Source organism: Gastrolobium bilobum, unplaced genomic scaffold, assembly GCF_033153095.1.
Source record: "Gastrolobium bilobum isolate Gb01-03AN ecotype WA unplaced genomic scaffold, APGP_CSIRO_Gbil_v1 utg3150, whole genome shotgun sequence".
In the NCBI taxonomy this organism is placed as follows: domain Eukaryota; kingdom Viridiplantae; phylum Streptophyta; class Magnoliopsida; order Fabales; family Fabaceae; genus Gastrolobium; species Gastrolobium bilobum.
The window spans coordinates 244,862-267,684 of record NW_026897600.1 but is presented as its reverse complement, the minus strand read 5'-3'; the positions used below and the strand labels follow the sequence as shown (position 1 = coordinate 267,684).

General features: G+C 34.2%; 2 protein-coding genes across 2 annotated transcripts; both read right to left on the bottom strand.

The window, feature by feature from the left end:
• Nucleotides 1-1,944: 1,944 nt before the first annotated feature.
• Nucleotides 1,945-5,382, bottom strand: LOC133308453 (boron transporter 4-like). The gene is made up of 13 exons (XM_061509074.1): nt 5,297-5,382; nt 4,893-5,015; nt 4,707-4,789; nt 4,390-4,582; nt 4,159-4,297; nt 3,899-4,064; nt 3,633-3,799; nt 3,382-3,555; nt 3,188-3,283; nt 2,989-3,105; nt 2,552-2,871; nt 2,078-2,462; nt 1,945-1,977 (listed from the first exon to the last, which is right to left on the bottom strand). The coding sequence occupies exons 2-13, from the start codon at nt 4,994-4,996 to the stop codon at nt 1,945-1,947; spliced, it is 1,977 nt and encodes a 658-aa protein (XP_061365058.1). The 5' UTR covers nt 4,997-5,015; nt 5,297-5,382.
• A 9,620-nt stretch (nt 5,383-15,002) lies between these two features.
• Nucleotides 15,003-18,749, bottom strand: LOC133308480 (uncharacterized). The gene is made up of 7 exons (XM_061509110.1): nt 18,482-18,749; nt 17,991-18,298; nt 17,035-17,763; nt 16,406-16,534; nt 16,063-16,266; nt 15,680-15,880; nt 15,003-15,428 (listed from the first exon to the last, which is right to left on the bottom strand). The coding sequence occupies exons 1-7, from the start codon at nt 18,747-18,749 to the stop codon at nt 15,306-15,308; spliced, it is 1,962 nt and encodes a 653-aa protein (XP_061365094.1). The 3' UTR covers nt 15,003-15,305.
• Between the last annotated feature and the right edge of the window lie 4,074 nt (nt 18,750-22,823).

Sequence of the window (22,823 nt, the reverse complement as noted above, 5' to 3'; positions counted from 1 at the left end):
GGTTATTTTTAATGAAAAATCGGTCTGAATTGTTTTCTATTTTTAACAAGTTCTTTAATGAAATCCTTACTCAATTTGGTGTTTCGATTCGCATTTTTCGAAGTGACAATGCTCGTGAATATTTGTCTCATCAGTTTCAAACCTTCTTTGCATCTCACGGCATCCTTCCCCAGACATCCTGTTCACACACCCCTCAACAGAATGGGGTTGCTGAACGCAAGAACCGTCACCTAATTGAGACTACTCGGACACTTTTGTTACATGGTCATATCCCATTCTAGTATTGGGGCGATGCTGTCCTCACAGCTTGTTATCTCATTAATCGGATGCCTTCCTCCGTACTTCATAATCAGGTACCACATTCTGTGTTGTTTCCCCATCAACCTTTGTACCCACTCACTCCTCACATCTTTGGTTCTACTTGTTTTGTCCACAATCTCAGTCCTGGTCTTGACAAGTTATCTGCTAAGTCACATAAATGTATTTTCCTGGGTTACCCTCGCTCACAAAAGGGTTATTGTTGTTATTCTCCTAGTCTTCGCCGTTACTTTGTCTCGGCGGATGTTACATTCTTTGAGTCTATTCCATTCTTTGACTCCTCCTCCCATCCCAGTGATTCTGTTGCTACTCAGCTACCTTTACCACCTGTTTCAGTTCACTATATACCTTCACCATCTCCTTCTTTAGATGTCCTCATCCCTGTTCCCCCCCTCCAGGTCTATCATCGTCGGCAACGTCCCCCTATTCCCCAGGACCCTGCCCCCCCGAGTCTTCCCCTATTGTTACTGAGACTCCTATGGACTCACTTCCGTCATCATCTGCTCCGGCAGCTCCGATCCTTCCGTCTGACATTGATGTGCCCATTGCACTCCGGAAAGGTACTCGTGATTCTCGTCCCCCTCCCAGGTATTTAATAAATTTGAGTTATCATCGTCTTTCACCATCCCATTTTGCTTGCCTCTCTTCTCTTTCTTCTGTATCTGTTCCTAAGACTACAGGTGAGGCATTATCACATTCTGGTTGGCGACAAGCCATGATTGATGAGATGAGTGCACTTCAGAGTAGTGGTACCTGAGATCTGGTTCCCCTCCCCTCTGGGAAGTCTGTTGTTGGCTGTCGATGGATATACACAGTTAAAGTTGGTCCGGATGGTCAGGTGGACCGTCTTAAGGCCCGCTTAGTGGCTAAAGGTTATACTCAGATATTTGGCCTTGACTATGGTGAGACATTTTCTCCCGTGGCGAAAATGACTTCTGTTCGCCTCTTTATTACTATGGCAGTCATTCATCACTGGCCTATGTATCAGCTGGACATAAAGAATGCTTTCCTCCATGGAGATCTGCGGGAAGAGGTTTATATGGAGCAACCTCCTGGGTTTGTTGCTCAGGGGGAGTCTAACCTAGTTTGTCGTCTCCGAAGATCCTTGTATGGTCTAAAGCAGTCTCCCCGGGCTTGGTTTGGAAGGTTTAGCACTGTTGTACAACAGTTTGGCATGACTCGAAGTGAGGCTGATCACTCAGTCTTTTACAGACACTCTGATTCAGGTTCTATTTATTTGGTAGTATATGTTGATGATATCGTCATTACAGGTAATGATACTCATGGCATAACTCAGATAAAACAACATTTGTGCCATCATTTTCAAACAAAGGACCTTGGAAGACTCCGATATTTCTTTGGGATAGAAGTGGCCCAATCCAAAGATGGCATCTCTTGGTAATTAACAGTTTCTACAAGCACCACACCCCAATGTGACAAGCACAATGAAGTCTGAAGTATTATAAGTTTGTACATCTAAATTTCACAAACTGTGACACCTTGATTTATATCTTTTCATTTTCTTCTAAAGAGGATAGATATAAACAGTAAACAGTAACCAGTGACCATATCTCATCATGTTCATAAACTTTTATCCCAAGTCCCTAAGAGTCTGAGGATCCATTTTCAGTTTTCACTCACTATTTCATCAGGAAAGACCTGCAAATCCTTGGCATTCAAGCACATTTGTGAGAGAAAGAACAAAAACATTTGCTATTAAGTTCCAACTCAAGAAAAAAGTAATTTAATTGTGGGTTACCTGGCCACGTCTTTCTTCACTGAAGCTAGTAGTTCTGACCTTCAACTCCCCTCTACTAGTAGTTAACTCATCCAATATTTCAGCATCTCCCATTTCCCTTGGTGATTCCACAGAGAGATCAAAAGAAAGTCTTGGAGCCCCAGCAATTTCCTCATATTCAGCTCCATCTAGTTCACTTAGATGGTGAGGACTGAACAGCTTGGATAGGATATACTGCCTCACCAGGATCAATACAAAGAAAAGCAAAGGGAACATGATTCCAGCTATTGGAATCCATGTCACTCCAAAACAAACCAGGAAATATACAAATTGGAAGAGTGTGAAGAAAACTATGTATCTGATTGGTACTGACTCCACAAAAGAAGCATGATCCCCCTCCAACATCCTGCCAAAATAGATTGACAATATTATTTGAAAGAATTCAATGAAATCATTGACAACAAAATTGATAAAATTACAGTAACTTGCACTTACTTGTACCACCTACTAGGTGTTACAAAGAGAAGTAGTATCCTTTCCCAGAATTGGTTTCCAGGAAGACTATCCATGGCCATGTAGGCAAAGTATCCCCACATAACCGAAGTGGGAATCTTTTTTATGATAGGCATAGCAAAGACTGATGCTCCTACAAAGAGTGATTGTAAGAGATTGCTAACTCTTTGCTCGTTTACTCTAACAGGCAGATATGCATCAATATGTTTTTCAGGGTCAAAGGTATCCTTCTTGTTGTCTCCTTTATCTTCACCTTTTAGGACAACCTCTTTCAAGTTCTCTAGTTCTTTTTCAACACAAGTCTGCAATTTATTCATATTGAAGGATCAATTTTCACTATTTTTTTTTTTTTAACTAATTGACTTTATTTGAATATAATAGGATCAAAGGCCAGTTTCTACACAACTAGAAAGACATACAACTGGGCTGCTATCCATTTCTACAAACACTGCTTCCATCTTCCCATAGATTTCAGAGTTGCTAGCTTTCTTACTAATGCTTTCCTTGGCACTTTTAACCATCTTTCTTCGGATCATCTGCAACTCAAAATTTACCTTACCAAAAAACATTCCTTGTAATCATGTTACTGACAACAAAATCTAATAGTCATTCACCTACCAGATTCTTGAGAACTGCAAGGCTTTTGGTGTGCATGGGGGATTGAGGCAGAACACCATTTGATGGGGGTAACCCAATTAATCCACAAAGCAAAGTCTGAAATGTTTTACACAAAGCAAAGCATTATTTCTGATCGGATTAGTTATAAGTGTCATAATTAAACAAACTATTTTTTTACAAAGAGATATATATACCATGAATCCTAGCAACAACACATCAGAATGATATGCTGAAGGTTTCTTGAGATTGAATTCCTTCTGTTGTGCCATCTGGGAAGCAACACTATGGTCAAAGAAGTAAAGCCCTGCTACCATCAAGGCAGGAATAAAAGCAGCAAATATATATGCTGGAGAAACCTTCCCCATATCCTGCATCAAATGTTAAGTCAGTATTTTCCAAAACTACAGAAGCAAGAAGATGCATGACTTAGTTCAATCTGAATTACATGGATAACTGTCCAATGATGTAATGATGCAGATTCCCAAGCCAGAGGGGCAACTAGTCTTCTTGGAATTCCGGAAGGTACTTTACTTGGCACTGTGAATGACAGAGCTGTCCACACTACCACCATGAAAGGAACCCCATAATCTGCTATAAAACTTCTCAACCACCCTGTTCAATAATCAATATACAAGATTATATGTCATATTCCTCATAACAAATATAGTAACAATGGCTCAACCCAAATCTCTTGAAATGAACTTGACAAACCTGTCCCATATAACCAGGACCTGGCTCTTCTGCTTTTCAATGCAGTATAGAGAAGGCCAAATGTGAATATAATACCCAACAACCCATTTGCATAGCGCCAATGAAATTGGTACTGGTTTGTTGTCGGGTCTTCATTTTTAGGAACAGTAAACTCATTCACCATTCCCTGCATTTCCATAAAATTGTATCATTGTCCTTTTCCATGTCTAATGCCAAATCATCTTTTATTTGATCCATGATTTGAGATTTCACAAACTGACCTTGATGGCCTCCTGAATGAACAAGACTGCAATTAACATGCCAAAAAGCTCACCAGCAATCCTTGTAAATCTGTTGATAATACCGCCAGCATTGAATATTGCTAGAAGAAACAACAAGAGAGCAGTCCAGACACAAACCCTGAGATGTTAACAATATCAATTAGACTATGGTTTTTATTGTTAGTGCTAATTATAACATGAACAAGCACTATATAGAAAATGTTTTTTTACCATCCTGCCCAAGCCAAAAAGAGTTCACCTCCCAAACCAGCCCTATCTTTAGCAAAGTTGTACAAATAAGTATACATAATGATAGTGGGTTCTGCAACTCCTACAATAAGGAGTGGCTGGCCACCAAAAATTGAGTGTATGATTCCACAAATGGCCGTAGAAGAAAGTGTTTCTACAGTGCTCAACCTTCCATCTACGCAAAAAACCAAAAAAATCATTTCAGCCTAATAGGCAATATAGAAAAATAAACTATCACTATTCTATACTTTGTGTACAGTACTAGTAGATTAGTGTAAAGAAAGAAGATAATGAAGAACCTGTGTCTCTATTCAGCTGCTCCCCGAAGGCAATAACAGGTAGAGCAGAAGCAAAGAAAATATAAGTAGTTGGGGCCAATATCCTATCATTATATTGAAACAATAACCATTGCTAGATCGTTACACACACATAGTTTTCAATCATGTGGTTTGATATTCAGAATTTTGTTGAAATAAGAAACTTACCCGATTCCTGAACGGAAAGCACAAGTCCAATCTTCTTTATAACACTCTGCTCTTCCTCGAATATCGTTAATAACTCCCTTGAAAGGTGCTTTTAAGCTCTCCATTTCACCACAAGATCAGAAACTTACATGACAAACACTTTTTCATATAAGATAACGCATATCAACTATCAACTATATAAAATGTAAGGAAGAGGAGTAAACAATAATATCATTGGAAAAACATATATAGCAGATCAAATAAGTTGTTTAGAACATCATAAAGGAAACATATGGTTTCAGTTTTACGCATTCAAAGGAAATAAAACATAAGAAATCCAATTTTGTTCAACATTATTTTCTTAAATAAGATAACGTTAACACTAACAATTATAAAAGTTATCTGAAACTCATCTTATAACGTACATGCAATGGAGAGTAGACCCCGGAAAACCAACTAGTTCACTACCATTACCCCTTCTTCACCATATTTGAGCAATGGTTAATGCAGATTTCATACAACAATGACATGAAGAAAAAAAGAAGAAGAACAATATATATATTTTGAAGAAGACACTTGTAATACTTAACACTAATACCTCAGTTGCTATAGCCAAGAATATAGCCGGAGTTTTGGCCGGAACTAGAGCAGTTAGGGGTGGGGTCATGTATTTAATGTGTTTTTAAACAAGTGTTTCTTTCTTGTGCGCTTCTAATTGCATAGCAATGAGTGCCAAATATATATTATTAGGGTTTGGTGTTTGTTAGAATTGTGTCACATATATATATATATATATAATGGAAATTACGTGGGAGAGAGTAAGTGGTTATTTTTTTTTAACTTTAAACAAAAAAGAGCTTAATGTAGTGTAGATAAATTATCTACATTTACTCTTAAAACGATGTCGTTTTGGAATTGAAAGATTAAAAAATTATAATAATAAATACTATTATAACTTAGAATAAATTAAAATTACAAAAATATCTTAATCTCCGTCCTAACATGACATATTTTTGAACTCAATGAATATAACTTATCTGTATTCACTGCAGGAAAAAAAGAATCCAATAAAAAAATATTAGTTTTAACTAAAATAACCATTCTTTAAAATGACGAACATTTTTTTCCATATTATTATGGGAAAGCTATATTCTCAGGGAGAAACTTTTTATTTCAAGAGTTTAAATCAAAAACTCGTGTAAGTTATGTTCAAAATAAATAAGGAAAAAACGTTTGTCCTTCTAAAGATAGAGGAAGGTTATACTTATAACCTTTTTTTTTACAACATCTTAAAACCATATCTTAGCACCGTTGATTTTCGTCAATCAACGGTTATGATTTTCGCAAATTAAACTCATTAATTAATTATTAATTCACAATTAATGATAACCGTTGATTGACGGAAATTAACGGTGTTAAGATATGGTTGTAAGAGGTTGTAAAAAAAAGATTGTAAATAAACCTTCCCACACTCATTTATAAATTTCATGAGTGTGGGAGGGTTTATTTGGAGCTCTTTATATATTGCTTGTTGCTGGTATTTTTGGCGCTAGAGAAACAAAGTGGCCCACGATAGTTCTCCAATGGGGATTGCCACCTTGCTCGGCCAATCCTTGACTACCTAAGATGATACAAGTTGCCTTTACAGACACAAAGCCAAGACTGCGACTCCATTTTTTCAGAGAGGTTAGCTGGCATCCTCTTTTGGCTTCGTATATTAAGTTAAATATAGATGAGGCATCAAAGGGTCAAACAACTGAAACAACTTGTGGAGGGCTTCTTTGTGACCATAGGGGAGTTTGGCTAATGGGGTTTGCTGCAAGAATTGGACAATGTGCTGCTTTACAAGAAAAACTGTGGGGTGTGTTAAAAGGACTGGAGTTAGCTTGGGAGGCAGTTGGAGAAATGTTTTAGTTGAAAGTGACTATCAAACAGTCAGTGTATTGTTTTCTAAGGAAGACAATGAAGCTCGTGAGTCACAACTAGTGACTCAAATACAAGCATTTGTTAGGCGTCATTGGAATGTTCAGTTTATGCATGTTCTTTGGAAGGGCAACTAATGCACTGATTGGTTGGCAAACTATTTGTTGGTGTACCTAGAGTTATGATGATGCTCACTTTTCTAACACCCCTCGACTGTGGTGTCATCTTCAGGCTGATAGCAGGGGTGTGATTTTTGCTAGGCGTGCGTAGTCTCGCTAGGAGTTTCCCTGTTCTTTTTTTTGTATGTTTCTTTTTTCTTCTTTACTATTAGTCTTTACTTTAATGTGTAAAAGAAAATTAGGTATTTTTTAAAAATATGTATTTTTAAGATTTATACATATTAACTGTTAATGTGAGCATTTATAATAAGGGAAATCATTATCTCATTTTATATGAGATAACTCTCTCATGTTATCTCACATAAAAAATTGTGCCACTATTTTTTTTTTTTTTAATAAATAGTGGGACCCACCACATCATGTGTCTATAGTAGGAGATAACTATCTCCTACAACATCAGAAAATAGAATCCCTTATAATAAAGCATGCATACTTAGAAAAGAAAGGTTTGATGTTGTTGGCATCATGACTGTAGAGGTAGGGTTAAAAGATACGATTCTGTTTATAAACCACCTTTTGTACCTTTTTCAAAGTCCAAATATTCAAGCGTACGAAATTGAAAAAAAATATCTATATAGAGGAATAAATATGTACTAGAAACAAAGTTCCTCTTATGTTAGTGAGAGCTCAATTTATGCGTTAATATTTTTTTTCTTTTTTTTTAAATTAATGGGCCCACTTGGTTGTATGTATAGGAGAAAAGCTCCTCTCATGTTGCATGAGAAAATGTAACCTCATATATATATATATATATTATGAAGTTGATATTTCTTTGTTGCAATGCAAAAAAAACTTAGAATTGAATTGAATTTTGTGGACAAATTCGCTACTTGTTATGGGGTAGTTAATTTCGTTATAAATGTATCCGTGAAAATGGAGCAATTATTGGTTAGGCATCTATCACTATTGATTCTCTATTTAATATTTTAATGCTAAAAATGCATAATTCTCTAAATAATATCAATATGCATAGTAATTATTAAATGAAGTGTCAAAGATATGATGTGACAGACAGTACTTATATGAAAATTTCACATGAAAACATGTGGCTGAGTGTTTCACTTGAATGAGATTCTAAGAGACCACTTTAGCAAGAAACTCGTGAGAGATAGATAATTCTAATTTTCTAAGTCTATGGTTTCGGGGAAGTCATCAAAATTGATGAACCGAGAAATTTAAGTGTTGTTGTTGGCTGTGAAATGCTAGAACTTGGTAATGAGAAACTATTATTTGGCTTCAATTTGTTGTAAGAGAGTTTTTATATTATTTTTTCGTGTGAGATGGTAACAATAATAATAAACGATCGATTTTAATAGTATTAATATTTTATGTTGTGATTATCATTGGAAACATCTTTAATGGTTTCAAATTGTTGGCAGTTTGTACTTAAACAAATATACCTAATCTAATCTTTAAACCAACAAATTATAAACTACAATACTGGAACCAAACGTAATCTGGTCGGCGGGTACTTAGGTCAATTTAAATGGCATAAAATAATTAAAGTGAAAATCTCCATATCATAGAGAGTAAGGTCGTCTAGACTAGAGTGTAATGAAAAATATAAAAAATTAACCATTACGTTTCCAAGAGATTTTGGTTTAGTTTGCAAAGTTAGTCGTTGACATGACATAACTAATGACGCCCAATCATTTGTTTCTTTGCTTTTTGGATATTTTTTTTATGGGAGGAATAAGTTAAGGAGTTTGTATTTATCATTTAACACGACATAACAAAGTTTCTTACACACACAATATTTTGTGGGGCTCACACTTTTTGAAAAAAAAAACAAAAAAGCTACGACACGTAAAATGAATCTCTATAACATTACACAATTATTTTTTCCGACAACATAACTCTTATAAAACCCATAAGTTAATGTCAAACCCGAAAATATTTAGAGAGAACATTGTTGTACTAAAACAAAAATGGGATTTCTTGGCTATTGTTCGCATCAAGAATGAAAAAAATAGAAAAGGTTTTCATGGGAACTTTCATTTTTATAAAAAAAGGCCTCAACAATTAGTGTAAAGAAGGACAGAGTATATTAAAATTGAGGCACAGTGGCCTCATTAGGATGAGTTGGTGAGCTTCCAAGGATTAAACAACTTCGCTACCTGAACTTTAGGTTGAGTCACCGTAAATTGAACTTAATTTAATTTTTGTGCACACGTTCACTTCTTGATATGGTATAGCTTTATGATTGACAGCATTAATGAAAATGGAGTAATTCTTGCTTCAATCACAAAAGCCCCATGCTTCGCCCATGGGCTTTTTGGGGCTGACCCGTGAGGCAAGGATCATTTTGTCATCTCCATTTGTTATATACATTTCATTAAAAAAATATATACTAAAAATGCATCAATCTCTTAATAATAATGTCAGTATACATGTTGACTATGTCTAAGAGATAATGTGACAAGACAAGCAGTAGTCACATAAGAATTTCCCATGAAAATGTGTTGCGAATGTCTCACTTGTGACTCTAATAGGCCACTTAAGCTCGTGACGGATAGATAATTCTAAGTCATCCAGAAAATGATGAACGAAAAAATGTGAGTGTGACATTGGCTGTAAATAATAATAATAATAATAATAAAGGGTAGATTTGCTAATATTAATATTTAATGGTGTGGTTGTCATTAGAAGCGTGTTTAATGGTTCCATATTGTTGGAAGTTTGTGTATACGCAAATATACCTAATAATCTAATCTTTAAGTCAACAATTTTGGCGTGTTATTCTGGTCGTCAGGTTTAATTTATATGGCATTAAAGAATTGAGTGAAAATTCTCGACCGCATAGAAAATCGTAAATATAGTCCATTGACGTCATTACTGAAGCCCAATCATAAGTGACTTCGAGTTTTATGTTTTTGTTTTCTTTTTTCTCGTTGGAAGGTTTATTTATATATTTATTTTTTTCTAATGTACGAAGGTGTAATCAGTTAACCATCTTAATTGTTGGTGTAGTTTATAAATTTAGGGCTTTTGACCCTTATAGCGCAAACATAGCACTAGTTTAATTTTTTTGAGAAATTATTTACCCCACTAATACAGTGAAATCTGCATAAGGCATGTGCGTGTTTAAATCGCGCATCCCTCCCATACCTTATTTGTGCAAAAATAAATGCAATGCAAGTCGTGTATTCTAGCCACGTACGTTCAAGTCAGACATGTTCCTAATGCGCGTCTTGCAGAACATGACACATGACAAGCACTTTTTGAATTTTATCTAAGTCGCACATGGGGTGATGTGTGACTTAAAAACACATCTCATATGTGTTTCAGTGCATTAGTCAGGTAAAAATTTTGACAAAAAAATTAAACTGATGCTATGTTTATTTTTTGCATTAGCATGATTAAAAAGCCTAAATTTAATGGTTGAGATCACCTATGATGCCCAATCATCTGTTTGCCTTGGGATTTGTTTTTCTCGCCTGATCCTGATGGGAGGGGTAGGATAAGGTCAAACCAATATATAGAAAATTGTTATACTAAAAAAAATGGGTTTCTTGGCTATTGTTCACATCAAGAATGGGAATATAAAAGGTTTTTATGGGTTTTTTTTTAATAAAAGATGTCCAAAAATTAGTGTGAAGAAGGAAATAGTATATTAAATTTGAGGCATTGCGTTCTCATTAATTAGGATTTGAATTCAAAATCAAGTAGCTTAATCGACGAAGTTGAGCCCCAAGAGTTGCTTGGTCCAAGAGTTTGATCTTTGACCCAAACAATTCTAGAATTCTTTGGGGGTCGGAGAAAAGGTTATCCCTTGATGGAAAATTAATTTCATCCTTTCTTTTGTGGCATAGCATAATGCATACGTTGTTTCAATGAGGAGGTAGTCTTTGAGACCGTAATCTAAGGTAAAGGTGACCGGAGAAGATTGAATGAGAACACTTCCAGATTTCTACCAAAAAAAAAAAGTTATCACCTAAATTAGCTACAGAGTTAAGGAAATTCATTTTTTGGATTTGGATGCACGACACTTTAAGTAATAACAAGTAAATTAGGTAACTTAAGCATTGTATAGTTTCTATTCTAGATCGAAATACATATCCACACACCCAACAATATATGCTCCCAAAATTCAATTATATTATCACTTAATCAAAGAAAGAAAGATACATAATAAATTCTTTCCTAGAGCGAAAATTTAGGATTATTCTTGTTTTGGCCAGCCCAATGGTCAGGCCCAATATGAAGAGCCCATACGTAAAGATTGACCGAGGGCACCCCTTTTCTGAAGCAGGTAACATCTTCATCTTTCCATGCACAAGTAGTCAAGCAGCCATTGTACACTGACAATGGTTGCAATGCGTCTTGTCGAAGCAAGATAGGCTATGGTGGTTAGGTTGTCTCATCCTTTCATACTCTTCTCCCTCACAAGGAAGCGCATACCTCACCTATAGATACCCCCTCACACCCAAAAAGATACACACATTGTTCTATCACATTCATGAGATATTACTCTATTCATTTGGAGAGACATCTTAGCCATTAAACACCTCCCCCACCATTTTTAAACTGCACCTGATAAGCTCGATAAAGGTTTTGGTCTATACCATTGTCATTAAAAGCACTCTAGATGACCCTAGATCAGTATATACCTGGTTCTCTTGATCACCAAATAACTCAATTCTTTTTATCCCAGATCTCTTAATCTTTTGAAAAGAAAACATCTTAACGCAGTATATAAAGATAATTTCCCAAATTAATTATAATGTTATATAAAGAGTGGTGTACACTTTGATAATCTAATCCCTTTTATATAAATAACTTATTCATATGTTGAACCAATTTCAAAAGTAAATATTGTAAACTTATAACATTGAAATTTTTTATTTTTTATTTTGGGTAAAATGAGAATTGAGTTTAATTTTAATATATTTGTAAGGATAATCAAGTGTGAAACTCAACATTGGTATGCTCCCCTTCAATCGAGTACCAGGCCCAAAATACTTAACCCGTCTCTAGTCAATCAACATGCTAGCTCGAGTCCAACCCGGCTCTGATATACCAATGTGCATGGCGGGGGACCACCATCAATGGGCTAACCTATACCAATTGTAGTAAGTGAATCCAACATCATGTTACAATTCAAAACCTTAAGACATTGGATTCATGAGTCCTCTCACTTATATACTCTTCACTTAGTCCATTACCAACCAATGTGGGATTCATCACACTTGATTATCCCAACAATCACTTTCTCAAGTGTGAAACCCAACATTGGTATGTTCTCCCTCAATTGAGTATCCAGACCCAAAGTATGTAACTCCCCTCCTAACCAAAAACCCAACTTGATTATTCCAACAATTTACCCCTCAAGTGTGAAATTCAACATTGGTATGCTCCCCGTCAGCCAAGTACTCAGACCCAAAGTACTCAACTTGCCTTCTAGCCAAACACCGGGCTAGCTAGAGCCCAACTCCGGCTCTGATACTAAAGTCAAGCAAGTCCAAGGGGAGCTCGTGGCTGGGGAACCACCACAAATGAATTAAGCTATACCAACTACACCAAGTCGATTCAGCACCATGTCACATCCCAAAACCTTAAGGCATTGGGTTAATTGGTTCTCCCACTTATATGAATTTCACTTAGCTCATTACCAATTAATGTGGGACTCATCACTTGAATATCCCAACAATCTCCCATCGAGTATGAAATCTTGGTATGCTCCTCCTCAATTAAGTACATAGACTTAAAGTATTCAACTCCCCTCTAGCCAACTACCAAGCTAGCTTGGGCCCATCCCGGCTCTAATACACTGGCAGGTGGGTCCAGAGGAGGCCCATTGCGGAGGACTAGTATCAATGGGCTAAACTACACCAATCGTAACAAGTGAATCGGACACCATGTTACAACTCAAAACTTTAAGGCATTGGATCTATGGATTTTCTCACTTATATACTCTTCATTTAACCTATTACTAACTAACGTGAGACTTATCATACTTGATTATCCCAACAATATTATTAACTTAAAATATTTTTACATTTTTATCATTGTCCAACAAAGAGGTGCAGTTGTTCATCTCTGATTCTCTGCTTTCACCCCTCTAAACTCCACCCCAGTGCACTTGTTCCACTTCTTGCTGGGTAAATGTTAACAGCGGGATCATCACCCTCAGTCCAAAATCAACCATTGCTTTTTCTTTTTTTTTTTTAATATCAAATTATCTATTTTGACGAAGTAACCACGATAACTTACTAGCATTTTTATTTTATTTTATCCAAACTGATTTAATCCAGATCAAATATTATTGGACCTATATTAGGAGAGCACTCACTAGCATATTTCGTTACCTCAGTTTTATTAATCAATTAAGTCAAATAAAAGAAAGTATAGTATTTAGAAGAAAAAAAATGGGATCAGTGAATGTTATTTACCTTTTATTAATGAATGGCTTAAAGTACTAATTAAAGAATATTTAAAAAAATTTAAATGCATTTAATTAGTATTTAAGGAAAAAATAAATACTTTTTAAAATTTTAAAATGTCAATTTTGAAATTTTTTAATATTCTTTTGTTAACTTTTTCTAATTAGTGTCCCTGTTCAGATTTTTGATTGATTTATTTTTTTTGGCAAATCGGATATATGATTTTTCAACTTGAGATCTAATCTCCCAGAGTGATTTTTCTACAACAATAAGTTATATTATCAATCTTGATTATTGATTTTTTTATATCAACAACTTTAATTTATTATTAGATATGTGAGTCATTTGATGTAAACAGATTAATGATTAAGATTAGATGTAATATTTCTTATTCTTATTTTTTTAATGTTATTTACCTTTTATTAATGAATGACTTAAAGTACTAATTAAAGAATATTTAAAAAAATCTAAATGCATTTAATTAGTATTTAAGAAAAAAACAATAAATACTTTTTAAAATTTTACAATGTCAATATTGAAATTTTTTAATATTCTTTTGTTAAATTTTTTAATTAGTGTCCTTGTTCAAATTTTTGATTGATTTATTTTTTTTGGCAAATCGGATTTATGATTTTTCAACTTGAGATCTAATCTCCCAGAGTGATTTTTCTACAACAATAAGTTATATTATCAATCTTAATTATTGATTTTTTTTATATCAACAAATTTAATTTATTAGATATGTAAGTTATTTGATGTAAATAGATTAATGATTAAGATTACATCTAATATTTCTTATTCTTATTATTTTATTTTATTTGGATATAACTAAGAATTGAACACATAACCTAATACAACCTACCAAAATACCACTATATCAATCCTAGTGGTTTATACTTTTTATTCTTGTAAGAGTATTATTTTTAAGGGTTTCTTTTTTCTGCAGTTAGTGCAGACAAGTTATATGTAATAAGCCCAATACGACGTCATTTTGGGTGAAAATCATGGTGTTTTTATAATTTTAATTTATTTCAGGGTTATAATAGTCTTTATATTTATAATTTTTTAAGATTTTAATACCAAAATGATGTCGTTTTGAGAATAAATGCTGCAGAAACATTTTTTCATTTTTTCCTATTTTTAATTATGATAAATTTAGCATTTTGAAAGTGCAAAGTGAAAGTTTGCTGCAATGCCGGGAGGAGTGAAAGTCAACTGAAATAAATCAAGCTAAAACTTATCTCAGATTAAACACGACAAAAATTAGCCAAGTTCATTATGGCTCAAGCTCATCTCAGAACTAATTCACGAATTATCGAAGTTAATGAGCCAAACTCATGTCTTATTCTCAATACAAAAAATTTCTGTAATTTCTTTAATGAATCGAACATATAAAAGCAGCTAATCTAACAATAATTTCAGGATTTTCAACTCCAGTTCATTAACTGAATCTAATTTATTAAACTCTTAACGAATTAAGTTATGAGTTACTTAGAAGCAGACTCGACTCACCTTCAATCGTAGCTTAAGTTACTAGCATTTTAAAAAAAGTTGGAAGCATGAATGGATTGTGTTCAGCAGCGGGAAACAAAGACATGCTAAATTATATTCATTATCAATCTGATGATACATTTACAAATGCATGTTGTCTCCCCCACTTTCTTTTAGTGGGAAATGACAAGGCACCTCATACGATCATAACATTGACTGCTAAAAAAGGTGGGAAAAGATGGAGAAGCTACAGGTTAAAACCCCTAAAACTTGGACGTCAAAAACACCCCAGAGAAAGATGACCTTTGGTCTCTCCCTCTTGAAGTAATAGTGCTTAGAAAGAAACAGAAGAAGGAAATAAACCAAAAGAAAGACGGGAAAAGGAAAAGGAAAGGAAGATCGTACATAGCCCTTACAAGATAACAACCCTATGTAAATTAGCTTTAAAAGAAATGAACTTACTGGCTTTGCGAGTCAGATACAGACAGGAGTCTACTAATGAAGGGTGATATAGCTGCAAGCAATGCCTTTGGACACTCTTCATGGGGTAAATGGCCACATCCAGATATCGCAACCAGTCTCTGCATGTGAAATGGTAAGAGAAGCATTAGAAACTTAGTAACGCAGACTCATATGCCATGACAAATGCTTGGGAAATTAAAAATGAGAGTAGGAAAATGAAGGAATGGGACTGGCGAAGTATTTAGATATGATACAAGTCTAGCTAAACCGTCATGTTCTTCCAATCCATTTTCCACTTGCCATTTTCACTCCTACACACTAACAGAATTTACATGTTTTGTGGAGAATGTATGAAAAGTAGAATACTTACAGAATTTACAAGTTTTGAAGCCATAGCTTGACAAGATTTCAAAGAAACAAGGGAATCTTCTGCACCTGCAATGACTAATACTGGAATGTCTCCTATAGCTTGTAGCAATGATTCTGCATATTTTGCTGAAAGGATGGTTTCAGAGGACAATTTACCAATCTCATGAAGTGCTTTATCCCATCCTTCAACAGATAGTGGAGCCTAAACACAAAGAACAGTCACATATAGCACAAGTCAATAAATTTCTGAATCCAGAAATGATGCTCAATAAAAGTTATAAAGCAAAGCAAAGAAAGACAAAAAAAAAAAATGTAAAAAGTTGCAGCCTAAATTAAAATTTTTGAAAAGACAAAGTGATTATATAGCTTAAGGTACAAACGTACCTTATAAAGAGTCAAAACTTCTGTTGTCAATTTGTTAGCATCATACCAAGCACGCCGATTCACCACTTGCATGATTTCCGTTCTTAGTAGAGGGCGAACCAAATGCTTCTTTCCAAGTGAGGTATGCAGAAGGATTCTTGCAAAGGAAGGAACCACTTCCCTTGACAAGCTAACGTTTAGCAATACAACCCCTTTCACAGTAACCTGAATTGAGACAAAACATATCACATGTATAGGTATTTCAACAACTTAACATTTAGATAAAAGCTCAGCAGCATAATTAGGCTGATCAAATTTACCAAGTTACCTACTTACCAAAAAACAAGTAAGAAGAAACACTCACATTGAAATAATTCATTGATGTTTGAACTCTTTGTGCAGCCATCAGAGCAAGCAACCCTCCATCATCATGACCAATTAGCACTACTGAAGAAAATCCAATCTCAGAACAGAAAGATAAAAGCAGGTCAACCTGAAAAAACCGAATCTATCAGATATTGAATTTCAGATGAAACCTGGATCAAAAAAAGAAAATTAAAGTGAAAATACTTAAATAAAAGTTACACCTTTGAATTCCAACACCAAAAAAACAAAACAAAACAAAACGAAACGGAAAAGGAAAAAGGGCTACCCCATTTAATGTTTATGCTGCTTGTCTCCTCTCTATTTGATATTTTCCCCCCTACTTTACAAGGTTCAGTAACCCATGACACCAAACTTACATAAGATTTTCTTTCTTCTTAATCTGACCACTAAAGCATAATTAACAGGAATAACAGATATGCAACATTCAATATAACTCTAGGCCTTCGAATCCAGAATTTGACTTTCTATTCGAAAGGATAGCATTTTGATCATGACTCCAGATAGATAACGAGCTTGGCCTATGCCTTTAATACTTCTTTAATCAAGAATAGGAATTACAAAATAACCAAATGTCTACAGCTCACACAAGAGATAAATAATAATCACCTGACTGTCAAGCTTATAAGGATTAGGCAATTCTTTTTCCTCCCAGTCCTCCCGATGCGGCCTTGAACTTAATCCCCAACCAGGCCTATCGAATGCAGCAACTGTGCAATTACTCTGCCGAGCTAGAGATCCCATCACATGCCTCCAAGAGAAGACTCCTCCACCAAACCCATGTATTAAAACAATACCTAATTGGCCATTACTCTCCAAATTTTGCTCCAGAGATAAAGAATCCAATTTACTAGTTTCATCTTCTTCACAAATACCATCCAGGTGAAAAACAGGGATATCTTCAGAAACAACAGAAGTTAAAGGACCATCTAATAGAGGAGCATATAGAGCTGAGCCGTGGAACTGACTGCTATAACTCCTGTATAGCTGTGGCTGGATTTTCGGAGATGTACTTAGCAAATGTCTATTAGATTTTGACAACCCTCCAGCCATTGATGAAGTGCTGCAACTAGAATTTGATTCAATGCAGGACGTGGAGGATAACGTATGTGGAGGTGAACCAGGCAAGCTCAGCTTGTAATGGAGAGTAAGTCCTTGGCATGTAATAAATAAGCTGTCTGAATCCGCAAGTAATCTGACCAGCAGTTTTTCATCACGAGCTGTTCCAAAAGGTCTACGCCTCAATTCACTGTCACTTTTTGCAGTTCTCCCTCCAGCAGGAGTAGGAGAACGTGGGACCTTCTGGTAGCCAGAGAAAACATTTTTGCATGATAGGACCTGTTTAATCAAGCATAAACAAAACAATGTAGTTTTCAACATGTCTGTAACCCAAGTAATAAAATTTACAAGTCACCAACAAAAGCTCTTGTCAATTTCAGAGATTTTCTTGTAAACGGTCCATAGTATTACAACTGCTTAATTGAAATAGAAGTTATAACTAAAGAAGCAACACAAGCACTAGTCTGAGAAATTACAGAAAGACTAGATGGCTGTTCTAAACTTACAGCTTCAGGGTCAACTCGATGAAACAAGAGCTTCCTCCGTGCTCTGCAGCTGGTTCTGTAAGCAACCACAGTGTGGCCGAGTGCAAACACAACTGATGAAAGAAACAACACAGGCATTCCCCATGACTTCTTCAAATGGAGTCTCTGCCTCTTCAAGGAAACCGAAGCTTCCGCTTCAATCTGAGAATTTACAGAGAAAACACAAGCTTTGACTGAAAGGAGAACAATTGAGAGAAAGGAACACAGAGTCACAGTTCCAAGGTAAGGACCATGAGAGAGAGCAGGGACATCACAAACCGAATAAACACCTGCAATCACATGAGAACTACACTAATTAACATGCACAGAGAATCCAATATTTTTTCTACAGATTAAGAAACTAATTGTTAAACACAAACTTAACGATTCCTTGAAACACCAGTAAGATCAAGCGAAAAAGCGAACGAAACGAAACGCAAAAAAAAAAAAAAAAGAGGAAGAATGAAGCATACAGATAATGATAAATGATCTTAAGACCGAAACGAGAGGAATATCCGTCAACGAGCTCTTGAAAGCGTAACGACGAAAATGCTCCTTGATGCCGTAGCACTTAACGCAAGTGAAGTTTGAGATCAGAACGCAAGGGACAAGGACGTCCACCACGGCCACCACCACCGGCAGCGACGTCACCGCCAGCGACGCCAACAATGCCACCACGAAGAAAACCGTCCGAGCGCACCTCCCAAGCTTCTCGAACAAGCATTGCCCTCCCTTCGCCATCACCGCTCCCACCGAAGAAATCCGCCAGCCTGTAACCGTCCCAACAAACTCTCCGTGGCTGACGGACGGTTAGTTACGATCGTCCAAACAGATGCTCAGTTAGTTAGTTAGTTATTAAAATAAGAGATCTGTTAAGCGGGACTCCGTAACCAATATAGCTCGCCGGCGGCTCATGAGCCATCGCCGGCGGGGGGAAGAGCGTGGAGAGGAAGTTCAGTGTCACCGGAAGGATTACGTGGCGGCGGCGTTTGGCCAGGGTTCCCGTGGGAACAAAACTCGTCTCCGAAATTTAATTTGAATGCCTTCTCCAACGTATCTTTCTTGTTTTCTCTTCGTTTCTTCTTCTTCCTTCTTTCTCTGTCTCTCTCTTGTTTCTGTTTTTCTACGTCGCTTTTTTTTATATTTTTATTTTTATATATATATTTTTTGTTTGTCGTTGTTTCATTATATAAATTTAAATTTTAAATGTGATGTTTTTTTTTTTTTTTTTTTTTAAATAAATGTGATGTTTTAGGTACTGCTAAAATTGAATAAAATAGAATAATCAATTTGACAGTCTTCTTCAGCCTGGTGCATACCTGGCTTAGCTACCTTTATTTGTCAGCTCACCAAATTAGCCACTCATATTAAATATTAAATATTATATGGTTTTCTATTATACTGATTTGTTTTTTTTTTTTTAAGTTAACAACCGAATGGAAGAGTCAATGTTAGAGATACACTATACAAAAAAGTACAATTTATAAGAATCTTGATGTTCAAACGTCTTACGGGTTTTCAAGTTTTTTTTTTTTTTTAAAAAACGAATTTGAATCTTCTCATGACATGAGAATATTTAGGGAAAAATACAAAAAATTATTATAAGAAATACATCACGATGGACTATAAATAAGAAGAGAATTTTAATTCAGGTATCATCTCAATTTACATCAAAATAATGTTTTAAGATATTAAATTTTAAATGGAGTAATTCATTTTTTATAATACTTTTGAATAAATTTAAAAATAGGCTAAAATGATTTTATACAAAATAAAACTTGTTTTTTTTGTGAAAAAAGAAAATCATGTTCTTTTTGTATATAGAATGCATTTTGCGATTCCAATACCTAAACATTAATTTCTTTTGTTTTTTTTGGTAAGCTAAACATCAATTTCTTAACCACAGAGATATAGTGCAAAATAACGACAACCACATAGTTATCAGTATAGTACGATTCGTACAATAAGATACAACTTACAAATGCAATAATATATATCGTGAGATGTATCATAAAGGGACTTGTATAAGATGATATAATACTGTATCATACGATATGATACGTATCATGTATCATATGATACAAAAATCAAATCAAAATTTATAATTTTTAATATAAAAAAGAAATAAAGATTTGATTTGTGATTTAAATTAAAAAAAATTAAAAAAATATTATTAATAAGAAAAAGAAAAGAAAGATTTAATTTAGCATTTAAACTCAAAAATTTATCTGAAAAATCTGTATTAATAAAAGAAATAATTAAATAAATATTTTAAATTAAATTTTATTATGTTTCTGTATTTTATGATTTGATATCATTCACAATATATTATACAAAAAATCAGACAAACGATGCACTAATACATATTGCGATTCAATAACATTATGTATGTTTGAGATAGAAAACTAATCACACACTTGTTGGGTGAAAACAGTTGTTTATTGCAAGAAAATTAAATTAAAAAGAAAAGGAAATTGTCCCCACCCGTAATCCACTTAGTTTGGACTCAGTTTCATAATTTGACCTATGGATCTAACGATAAAATAAAAAAAATAAAAAACACATAAAGAAATTTAATTAACCAGCAGTGCTTAAAATAAAACGACTAGAAAAGTGCAATTAGCGAAACAGTTTTTATAATGAAGAACAAAGCACAAACCTTCACGATCTTCTTGAGCCAAGCAACGGTCTCAAATAAAAAATTTGATTTAAAAATGGCATGTTAAATGGCTTTAAACAACTATAAAAACTAGTTATCATTGTCGTTGTCGTTGTCATTGTACGTGAACGGCATAAAACTAAGCTTTTTTCAGAGTTGTATTCTGTGCATAGGCTACGAGGTTACCCATCAAGGATGATTCCAAAAACTAGGAGTTAGTTAGGATTGTTTTCTGATTTTTTTTTTAAATTATTTTTATAGAGTAGTTAATAAAATAAGTATTTTTTGAGTTTTATTTTTAAATTAAAAGCCAAAATACACAACAGAAATTTAATTTTAAAAATTAAAAAATAAATATAATGTTTAAAATTATTTTTACAACACGATTATTATCAAATAAGCTATTTTTTATTCTTTTATTCAAAAAATTAAAATATTGTTTTTGAAAACAGAATTCAAACCCTCGTACATTTTCTTTTATTGTTTTTCAGCTGTCAAAATTGACTTATTTAAAACAAAATTGCATTGCGGTGATGAATATATCTGTGATGTTTAATATTATAATACATAAAAATAGCTATAAAAAAGTCATGGGAAATTATATCTTTAGAAAAATTAAAAGTACAACTATATTAGTACACTTGAATAATATGCTATTAGTTGGCATGCTTATTTTTTTTGTGGTAAGAGTTGTTGGCATGTTTTTTCTTGCAATCGTAGTTGGCTTGCTTTGACTATAATTAATAATTAATTACGATGAAAATGCACCATCTGGGTTGTCTTTTTTTTTTTTTTTTTACCTAAATAACTTCCAAACAAAATTTACGCAATTCTTTTTTTTAAAAAAAATTTATTGTTCTCAAACATATGTAATAATTTTTTAAATAAGTTACATAAAGTATAAAGATTATACATTAAAGCATTGAAAACAATATTGTTTCCTTGTCTGACATGATCACGAGGAATGAATATTTGAAATTTAAAACTTTCACTTAATTAATACTATCGTATAAAAGATATAAACACAAACATCTTAATAAAGAAATTCATAAATTTTAATAAAATTTTATTTATTTAATGCCTTCACGTAGTATGAACTATGAAATGATCAACTTCCTAGGTCATGAACTTCTGAACTATTTATTTATGCTTGTACTCTCATAGTTCATAATAATATAAGAGAAAGGGTTTGAAAATGAGGAAGTAAGAGAAGAGGTGAAGCCAAGCAACAGTGACCAAAATATTATTTTTTGACAAATTTTTTATTCAAATGAATGCGAATATTATTTTTTATCAGATTGTTACGTGACATAATTCGTTATGATCAGTAGTGAATTATGTTCGTCAATGATTTTGTGACACGTGACACGTTTTTGCAAGAAAAAATTGACGTGTCATAATTCATTACCAATGGTAGTGAATTAATTTGATCTGCAATATGGTCACGTGTCACAAAATTATTAACCTCAAATTTTGCTATCAGTGGAGCTAATTATGACATATGACAGTGAATTATGACATATAAAAAGTACTATTCACGTGATATTTGGATAAAAAATTTAGCAAAAGTAACACTTTCATCACTGTTGCAGCCAATAACGCAACGGTTAGGGTGCAGAATGATTTGGTGTACTCAGTATCATGGGTTCTGGTCTGGTGTCTGTTGCGGTCGGGACCAAGAATTCAAAGACTCAGACCCCACCGTCCCTGGCTCGAGTCAAGTCAAGTCACAATCACCGCTACTCTAACAAGGTACCATTCAGTCACAGCCTGCCACCTGTCAGAATCTCTCCTCTCTTTTTTTATTTTATCATTTATTCATCTTACTTGCTGTTTTTATCTTAAAAGCAAAGCGGAAAATACCATTGTTTATTCAGATTTCTAAATTTATTCTCATTTTTCTAAAAACTTTTATTAATTTCGCGTTATAGTTTAATGTTTTGGAATGTTGTTAATGCTTTCTTTCCGAGTAAAACTCTGTCGGACTTGATTAAAATAATATGATCAAACGAAAAAAAAAATAGTTGTTTATAAGAAGTATTATATGTTCAAAATTTATCATTTCTTTTAAAGTGGTATTAATGGATCAGTTCAATAACAATTGGCTTTCATCCCATACGTATGGGTTGAACCTGATATTGTTGATGGAAGTATGA